Here is a 10,744-nt window from a genome sequence, read left to right on the forward strand (position 1 = left end):
GAAAAACACCCTACTTAGTAAGTAGGTATTGATGCTGTGTTAATATTAAGTTTAGTGGAAAAAATTAAAAGTGATAAAAGGGAGTAAAACTGAACCAAAGTCAGAAGAACAGATACTGTCTTGGGCTAATCCAAATGTAACCATTAAAGTTGAATTGTGGGAGACAACGGAGGATAACTCCAGTGTAATAAAGATGTGATATCAAGGTGGACAAGGTCTAAGGTTCCCGGGCTCTGAAAAGACAGTAACTACTAACATTTCAGTTTATATTTTCAGGGTGTCCATAAAGTTCATGCGCAATTTATTACGTTAAACTATTTGAAATTGCAGACAAAGTTTATGTCCACCCTGTATTTTCCTTTATGTCTTTTTATGCTTAAAAAATGCATACAAAGTGAACCATGATTATTTGGATCAGCATGAATAATACAAAGATTGATATAATTATGAATATGTTCCTCGGGAGTTATGTGTCCATATTGGCCTAAATAGAAAAATAAATACCAAAGATTTTCTTTCTCCAAAGTAGACAATGATTTATCTCCAAGCTTTGTCTTTAAAATATTTCCCTTCCTAATTTGGAGAGCTGGAACTCTTCACCCATTTTTCTTTTCCCTCTCAGAGAACACATTTTCTTTTTTGTATAAGAGGTAAAAACCTTCATTGACCACCCAGGATGTCCATCAGCAAATAAGCTGTCTAAATTCCTAATGTCCAGTTTTTCAATTAAAGATACTAACTTAAAAAATGAAAGCATAAACTATTTGTAAACCTTATCTTTTTCCATTTCCATCCAACGTATCCATTTTGGATTCACTGTTTTGCTGTAAGACACAAAATACTCAAAGGAAACTGAAAATAAAACGGTGTACCTACCTCGTGGTATTTTTTAGTTACTTTGCTTGGGACACACTGACATTCATTGCAATTGTGGAGACAACAGGCACAGTTTCCACCACAGCGTTTAACCAGGAGACAACCTGGCCAGAAAATGGTATCGGTTCTCTTTAGTTCTTCCCTTATGGACACCGAGAAGTTACGAGGCGTGCAGCTGTATAATCTTACCTCCTCTTTCAGAAGGTTCAGATCCACCACTACATGGCATAAAAGAAAGCAAAGAAAAATAGATGTTCATGCTTTGAGCTTGAATGTTTCATTAAGCTCTTTTAATAAAGCAATCTTATGCTATTTCATGAACAATACCCCGAACAATACCCCGTCTAATTTTAACTAGCTTTTAGGGCTATATAATTCACAAATTGGACTTTCCATTTCATAGTAAACAAAACTTCATTATGACTTAGTGTCCAATAAGAGCAGCCATTGTGCAATATAAGAACAGAGCCAACAAAATAGTTGAGAGCTATAAATAGGAAACTATAGAGAGAAAAGGTCTACACTTTTTAACCTCAGTTAAAAAAAAGAAAAAAGGACCAACAAGGAGAACAGGGAGGGGAAAAGAACAGAATGCAAAATGATGAAGGTTTAAACTAAAAAAACCTGCAATTCCCCAAAGGATTACGGGCTCATACAGTTAATGAAGGATAACTTATTGCAACTTGTCAATAGAACTTTCTCTAATCTGCCTGGCAGTAAGAATCACAAAATACAAAAAGAGAATGAAGATCATATATTTCTGAAGAGAGCTTGATTGCTTGCTATGAGTGAAAAAACTGATATATTTCTTTAAGTGTAGACGTTGTTGGAGAACACTGCTTCAAATGGACTCAACAATTTATCATCCTGGAAATTTAAAATAACTAGGCTCCTTCAGATTTCTACCCTCCCCCTGCTAAAAGACAGAAGAAATGTCTAACGTATAACTATTGTCTGTCTTCTTTTAGCAAGTTGTTTAACTATGTCGTGCTTTATTCTTTGAAAGAATCTGTACTTGTGAAGACCAAACAAAATATCCTTTCATCAGATTAGTGCTGCAGCTCCTCAAAGAACCATTGTTTTCTGACTACAAAACGATACCGCCTCCGAAAAATTACATCAACATGGATGTCAGTTCTCTATGAATTTATACATAACACAGTATGGGGACAAACACTTGTAATAGAATTCTAATTTATGATTATAAGCTTTACCTATTTTTCCCCTAGAAATATGCAAATAGCGCAATTCCAATACAACTGACTAGTTTCAGATAATATATATTCCTTTAGGGTTTTGTTTTTTACAGAAATAGAAGTACTTTTTTTAAACTTAGGAATATTACAGAAAATACAAAGGTTAAATACCTTTTTGCTAACACTGGGGACATTACAAACATGAGTTGGAAGAAAAGAAATTATTTTCTGGTTCAAGCTGACTTCAAATAGTAATAATCACTATACATGTATAATTCTGTTTTAAAAACAAGTGCTAATTATTAAAATAAGTTTAAAATGGCAAGGTAATAAAGAATCAAATGCTTAGTATCTTGAATTCATTGTACTTATATACGTGATCAAGTATTTCTAATTGTCAAAGGGAGCTTATTTTAATAATTATAAAGTTATAGATATGTAATTTTAAATTGAAAACATATAAAAACAAGATGATTGACTAAAGCTTAGGTCACATGTAGTAAAGCACCAAAAAAATGCTAATTCCATGGATCCATTTCAACACCTTACTCAGCTAAAAAGTATTTTAGGAAATCAATAGAAAATCATTGTTTTGAGTACTTAAAGTTTTTTTTTGTATCTGACAATGATACTATTTAAGAATAAATGTGTCCATTCTTTTACTTTTTGAAGAGATCAACCTATCACTAATAAAGTTAATGAGATCGTTGGGTTCAAGGATGCCTCATATTAGACCTGAATTCATTTTGCTAATAGTATAGGCACACATTTCTCTTTTGTTCCTAAAGCTCTATATGAGTTTATCTGAATCTTTTCTCTATGAGTTAATATCTGGGGAAGGAAGGAGAATACTTAGAAACAGGCAGAAACACAAAAGCTGGTTGCCAAAATTTTCAGTGCTTAGGTTAAGATTTATACTACATTAGAATGGGAAGAATATGCTCTTAGCTGTCAAAACACATTGATCTACCTCCAATCGTTTTAAACACCCTATTTTATGATAGTAGTAACGAGACTGTATATGTTCCCTTTAAAATATTTCCTTCACCACAATACAAGGTTAGGCAGATTTCCCAAGTGAACTAAGTTATGATACCTGCCACAATATGAAAATCTAAACACTCTTTCAACTGTGCTGCGACTCATTTATCATGTCTGGCACAAAAGGCAAAAGGCCTTTATAAGGACCAGCTCAATGTGACTTGGAAAATACGGTGTGTTTTGTTTTGCTTTTGCAGAAACAAGGAATAAATGAAAATCCTGAAACCAAAGGAAGAAAGGAAAAGAAAAGAAACAGAAAAGCATTAATGCAGTGAAGAGTGGACAAACAACATAATTAAGGGTTTTAAATTTGGCCTGTCACATTTAAGATTTATGCTGCCTACTCCTAAGGCTCCTAACTCATATAAGCTTCATTAAAATAAGTCCTAGGACTACACATCTTGTGACATATATTCTCTACACACTGAGCAGAACTTTTAGGCAGGGAAAGCAGAGAAAATAAGAGAAAAAAAAAGAAGAAGAAGAAAGGCCCCAAAGCACGTTTTTTTTAATAGCTTTATTATAATATTAAAGATGTTTCCCTGCGCAAAATAACTGTAAAGTAAAACCTGGCCTTCAGATGATTTTCCTTGTCATAGTTACCAACTAAGACATTACGAGCACTACTTTGTTTTTCTAAGGAATGGAGATTTTGAGCACATCACCAAACAAAAATCATTATTTCTAAGTGTAAATTTAATCGATATTTTACTTTAACTAATAAGGATAATATTGACAAAAACATTACAGTCACATTTTACCTTGTTAGTTGTTCACTCTTTTAAGATATTCAGTCTAAAGCGATCATATTACCACAATGCAATCTGGGGGTGGTCTTTCTAAGATGAATGTGGTAACACTGTGATGTGTTTATTCCATGGAAAATCTATTTCGGTGTCTAATTAGAAGCTTTTAAAAGTTTTACTCCTGGTTCTTTTCTGGAAAGACTGAGAGGGAATTTGGTTTTGTCTATAGAGATGTTATCCCACACCTGCATTTTAGTTTATGTAAAGTTCCAAAAATATACACTGCTTTTTTCACACTTTCTGTATGCTTAAAAAGTTAGTAGTTTTGGCAAACTGTGAAGGGCTTCAATTCTGAAAGTGTTCAACGAATATTTGAAAAGGCTTGTTCACTGTTGGATGCTTTTAAATACATGCTAGTCCCTGGCCAAAGCTTTGACACAAGGCACAGAGATTCAGGCATGAAGGCATGGTGGGATGGGGGGGGAGGTTAGGCTCACGTCCAGAAACCAGCTGTCAAAAAACTAGATCTGAGCTTAGAACTTATTTCGCTCCTCCCGCCTCTTACAGATGGACATGACAATCCACTTCGCTAACAAGGGCTCTATTCATGGTGTTTCAGCTAGTCTTGCAGATCTTCATCTTCCTGTTCCTAATGGCAGGGGAGGGAAGTGCTGTTTGTAAGTTATTCATCAAGATCAAATCTTATAAATATGTAACAGCTTTCAGCATCTGGACAGGACTTGGCTGCCCATGCACTTGAGCACTGATTTCAAATGCCACCGAAAGGAAACCACGTTTGTTGGCACAGCACTAAGGTAGGGTGGGACAAGTCTGATCATGATCTGCTGAGACTAAAGCTCAGACCTCAAAAGGCTGCAGCTCTTGATGTGGGAAAGGGCAGGAATCAGGTTTCTTTCTGACAAGACTGAGAAGAACACGGCTGGTGCAATCTGCCCCGTTAATAGCTCAAATTAACCAAACGTTGTTCCCTCTACATAAATTCTCTAGACTGTTATTCTATTCTCTAAAGGGACCCTGGTAGATTTCCATGTTTCCGACAGATGGAACACATTTTTCAATGAATTATAATTATTCAATAATTTCTATTACATTTTCATTTGTGTCTGATAGAGACCTTTTACAATTCTAATGTTGCTCAAGATAACTATCTCAACTAACACATAATTGTCAATTTCTTGACTAGGTGAAATTAGGTTTAATTATCAGCACTTTCACTCTTGAAGGGAGATGTGCCCATATGGTTAAAAGTAATCATTTCAAAAGCAAATCTATACCGAGAAAACTTAATGTGGGTTAGGATCCTTCAGCCCACTGTTTCCTTGCCATGAATCCTACGTTGGAAACCATTAATTCTATTTTATGTTGGTTCATTGCTATTTGTCATCTTATTTAGAAACTTTCAGACTTAGAAAATGGAAATTAATATAGATGTCTCTAACTCATGGAGACATCGTAGATAAGGCTTTTTATACAGGGATCTCCTTTTGTAGCACAAGTCTGGTTTTGTAGATATAATGCTTTCTCTTGAATCTCAAAATCAGTATAATCCAAATATAGGTTTGAATAAACAAATGTTCTTGTAAAATGCAGTAGAAGACTTCATCCCCACTGAGTTGTAATGATATAATTAGGTGCCTGCTTTGGTATATATTCTGACTGAATACGTGAATATGCCCAAATAGTAAAAAAAGCTATTATTTAGATCAGGGGCCCTCAAAATTTTTAAACAGGGGGCCAGTTCACTGTCCCTCAGACTGTACTGCAGTCCCCGGGATGAGTTGGCTGCTAAGCAGGACAGGCAGCAGCAGCAAAAACACCTGGCGGGATGGATAAATGTCCTAGGCAGGCCACATGTGGCCCGTGGGCCCTAGTTTGAGGATGCCTGCTTTAGATATATCACTGAAGAATTTTAAACTCTCCCATTCGGAAGCTGTGGCATAAGAATCTAGAACACTAGCTGCAAATAAAATTAAATGAGGTTCTAATCTAAGGGGGAAGCTTACCTCTGGATTTTCTCCCAAAAACAAAAGCCTTGCCAAGAAGTTGCCAAGTCGGCCTATACAGATCTTCTAAGTCCAACTGCCATCTATCTGGTTCAAGATACCGAATAAGATCTTCCAAGGTACTGAAGGCGGTCACAGCATTATTAAGCAGGTCCAGTGGCAAAGCTGAAGGGGGTAACACTGAAGGACTCACAGCTTCTGTGAATTGCTGAAAGTAAAATGAACCCTACGTTAACTGTTTTAAAAATGACAATGTAGTCCTTCTGGACTTAAGGCAGGAAGTTTCAAAGACAGGGATGAAATGCAGGGAAGTGGAACTGCATTCAACCTAATTAGATGTAACTGGGGTTCAAGTGTACCTAGGGGTGTCCAACCTGCAGCCCCAAGGCTTCCCACAGACAACTTGAGGACTGCTTTGCTCAGCGGTGGTGTTGGGTTGCCCTTGCTCACCAGCTTTCATTAGTGTTTGTGTATTTACTATGTGGCTTAAGACAACTTTTATTCTTCTAATGTGCAAAAGAGAAGAAAAAAGGTTGGAAGAAAAAGGGACCAGGAACTCTGGTCGATTTTCGCCGAAATCACGAGGAAGACACTGGTTTTTCATTACCATAACCATGGTGGATATGGGTAGCTTTTTCTCAAGTAAACAGCTGGAAATATTTTCAGTTACAGACTTACAATGAAAATTATAATACAATTTACCAAATTTTTCTATTTGTTTCCCAATTTTCATTTTCTTCAGTCTGGAAAATCACGTGACTTAGGTGAATTAATAGAACACGACTTAAAAATTTATAGGAAATAAGATCTAGAACAAAACATAAGTTAAAAATCCTTTGATGGTGGAGAAGAATTTACTAATCTAGATAGAAAATACTTAAACCATAAAAGGTCAAATTGATGAATTTGCCTATAATATATATTTAATATAAACTACCTATGAAGACTAAGAGAGACACTGGGAGGACACTTTGACCAACTATAGAACTATCACAAAATTAGTGTCTAGAACATACAGGGAAAATAAAAAGACAACACAGTAGAACAAAATGGGCAACTTCCAGATAAGAAGGTGGAATGGTCAATAACATATGATAATAAGTCAAAATTTATTCCTTATTAGAAAACTGTAAAAGATAATGGGAAATTTTTTCCCATCTAAAAAAGGAGATACTGTATTTCCTATAGATGAGATTGGCAAGAACGGAAAAAAGGATTTTGGTGGGTGTGAGTAAATGGGAACTCCTCTTCTCCCCTTTCAGGGGTGTGTGTACACGGGCAAAGCCACTCGAACGACGTAACTGATGTGCCCTGGGCACTAGAGATCGACAGGTCTTACATCCCTCTGAAGTTTTCATCCTCTAACTGTGCACACGTAAATACATCCAACGCTAGTCACTGCAGCATTGTTTTAAACAGAGAAAGACTAGAAGCAACTAAATACTCACGTAGTGAGGAATAGATGAAAACACATGATAAACTTGAATGGCAAGCAACAAAATAAGATGGTAGTTTTACTGAAACTGAAAGTGGTAATACATACAGAGGCATCTTTTTAAACTCAGTAAGAGTCTCCCTTCCCCACTTTGTAACGTGGACTCAGGGTAAGGAACGGCAGATCAGGGGTGAAAGTGACATAAGCAAAATAAATACGTGAACAGATGTATATATTTAAATAAACATTTATTCAAGTAAGGAAAGGAAGATTACAAAATAAAAGATTTACGTTATTTGATGTTCCTTACAGCAATGTTTTAATAACAAAAAGCTGGGGGGAAAAATCTAAATTTACAATGGTGGAACAGTTAACTATATTGTACTGAAAAAATGGAATAGTGTATTCCCCTTAAACATGAAGTCCTCCAGGAGCCTTTATTAACAAGAGAAATGACAGACAACAAGCTATATAAATATAGCCTTAATGTACCACCATTCCCATATGTGTAAGTTGAAAGAAAGCAAAACATTCAAAAGTGCTTAAAATGTCCAGAGTTGCTTATCTACGGTTTAAATGAGAATGAGCGATTTTAATATTCTCCCTTACATGTATCCACATTTTCAACATTTTCTGTAATAAACATGGATCCCCTCTGAAAATGAGATAAAAACAAATACATTCATTTAAATGATAACACTGTCACATCAGCTCTCGCCGTTTTCATTCTCATTACTTGGATCCTGCGCTGGATACTAAAACCACGCACTATATATAGCAGCTTCTAACCTTATCTCCGGGCCTGCAATCATTCCTTTCTTTTTATTCGATGCTGCATAACCCTGGGTTAATCTACCCAAAATAAGATATCACCGAAGCTGGGATGAATTTGGACAAATGCCTGTGTGGTTTTTCATCTGGAGGATGAAAATCTAAATTCCTTACCCAGTCTTCAGGCCCTTTGCAATGTGACCTCTGCTCACCTTTCCATCTAATCCCCTGCTCATCAAAGACACGCACACTTTGTTCCCATCAGTCTAGTCTCTTCAGTAACCACAGCACACGTCATCCTCATCTCAGACTTTGCGCCTTTACCCATATTAAATGTGGCCCCCACTCCCGTATGAAAAACTTCCTCCATAAATCTATACCACTTATAAGGACCTTTAAAAACAAACAAACAAACAGTTCATTCACAAAAACTTGCACAATAACAGAACCAACTTTGCGTCACATCTCCCAGTTGTGCCAATTTGAAAAAGACTCTGTGGGCAGCTGTCTTGAGGAGCAGGAGCTGCCCTTTTTCTAGGCAGGCACAGCTTTTTCTGGGGTTCAGAGCTTTGTGGGTGCACAGCCCCCTTGCATATGGGAGGATATTTTTATGGAATATAGCCGGCAAAAATGAATGTGTCAGTCATGAGCCAAAAATAATTTAATTTTTTTAAATATGCCAAAACGTATGGAGTAATTACACTGTTCTGGGGCCTGTGTGGGCATCATGAGAGAAACTCCACGGAATGACCAGGTCAGGCCTTCAGGGGCCTTACACACTCTTCCAGAACCTCCACTCAGCTGCTATTCTCTTCATCTTTTTATTTTTAAAGTAAATTTTATTGTGGATATTTGAAGTTTCCAACATGATGGTAGAGATAGATAGACACATATGGAGTACACTGGTTACTCTTAAAGGCTTCATTTCAATAATGTCAAAGATCTGACTAAAATACTAGGACTAACATGTTTCCCAATTATCTTATGACGCTTTTGCTCTACCAATTAAATTGTTAAAGTCTGCAAGTAGAAACTAAATATTTTTACTTACTCTGTGTTTTTCCTAATTGTCCAAGAAACACAAAATTGTTGTAATAGAGGACGCAATGATGGTCCATAACTCCATGACAGATATAACTAAACCTTGGTCTAATAAAGATGTTCATATTTAGTTTAACCTATTTGATTAATAATGATTAAATTTATAATGTGAAAAGAGTAATGCAAATATTTGCAAACTTTAAAAACGTAAGCCTATATAGTGGAACCTCCTCTGTAAGGGATTGCTATAAACTGGTCAACAAAATGAACCTGGCCGACATACTGATACATGTGGTGCAGATCTGGTCTGTGAAAATGAGGTCAACTTAAGGAGGTGGTCAGTGTAGGGAGCTGTTAACTATAGAGGCTCTAGTGTATATAGATTGTATAAAGTGAAAATTAAGGGGTCTTATACTCAAAAAATAACTGAACATTACCAATAAATAGGATGATATAAAACAATTTAGAAGTTTCAAATCCACACACAGAAAATACATGATTGCTAGAACATTAATATGGAAGTATATATTATTTATTAAAATGTCACAGTGCAGATGAATACTTTGGGCACTATATAAAATTATTACTTAGGGTATTTTTAATTAGACCATTATCCAAGAATGAGTTGGTTTATTTTGCTTCCATGGAGTCTCATGGAGACTCCCTGAACAGAGCATTCCTTTTAAAGGAATAAAAAGTTCCAACTGAAACTAACATTGCTGAGATAAAGTGCAAAATATTAATACAAAAGAAAGCAAAACAAATTCAGCTTGGAATATTGGACAAACAATGTATATAAACCTTGGGCCCAGGGAAAAACTTGGATCCCCTCAAAAGATTGGAAGCCAGACATCCTGTCATGTTACTTCATGTATAGCTTGGTAGGTGTTACAAAACTCTTTACTTTTAAGTATTTAAATTACATTAAGATAAATTTTAAAATAAACAAGCCAAAAAAGATAACTGCATGCCAGTCTCCACCCAGGTGACAGGAAGGGAGAAGCAACACATTCTCTGTTCCTTGGATTCAAAGAATCAATCCCTGGACAGAACAGAGGAAGTGGTGGTTCTATTTAAGGGCCTTCTCATGACTGTTACCCACCCACTAGTTCAAGGAACAGCCCAGTTGTTCACTTCAAAGTTCTGCTTTTCTAAGTTGGCTAAAGGGATTCTCAGAGAGCAAGGGGGGAGCAATGGAAAAAAGAAGTTAGAGGAAACAAAAGTTCTCTAATTTTTTCACTTTTAATTTTCACTCTAACAAAATCCTCCTGTTCGGTACAGACAAATAGCATTTTCTCCTACATTTAGTACCTAGAAAATTCTAACAGTATCTTTGCTATGTAAAAATACTTATGATTGGGCTGTTATACTAAGCAGAATATGCAAAACGTGCCTTGGCTTGAACTGGATTTTCATATTCCCAACTTCGTAATTCTTTCATTCTTCATAGAAGTACATACAGTAGAACCTCTGTAAGTTGACCACCAAAGGGACTGTCACAAACTGGTCAACACACAGAGGTGGTCAACATAAGGAACTAAGCCTACGGTATTTACAGGTAGATGAGGGGCATGCCCCATCTGGGAAAATCAGGTCAACTTATGGAAGTGATCA

The 10,744-nt window shown here is 36.1% G+C and overlaps 1 protein-coding gene across 1 annotated transcript in view; it reads right to left on the minus strand.

Moving 5' to 3' along the window:
* PDGFC (platelet derived growth factor C) overlaps positions 1-10,744 on the minus strand; it is a 96,705-nt gene that overhangs the window by 8,485 nt on the left and 77,476 nt on the right. Inside the window, exons 3-4 of the mRNA XM_023516040.1 lie at positions 5,884-6,091; positions 877-1,094 (exon numbers count right to left, since the gene is read on the minus strand). Coding sequence (XP_023371808.1) covers positions 877-1,094; positions 5,884-6,091 — 426 coding nt within the window. The remainder of the gene's footprint in view (positions 1-876; positions 1,095-5,883; positions 6,092-10,744) is intronic.

The sequence above is a fragment of the Otolemur garnettii genome, unplaced genomic scaffold (assembly GCF_000181295.1).
Source record: "Otolemur garnettii isolate 467f Iridium unplaced genomic scaffold, OtoGar3 scaffold00085, whole genome shotgun sequence".
Classification (NCBI taxonomy): Eukaryota; Metazoa; Chordata; class Mammalia; order Primates; family Galagidae; genus Otolemur; species Otolemur garnettii.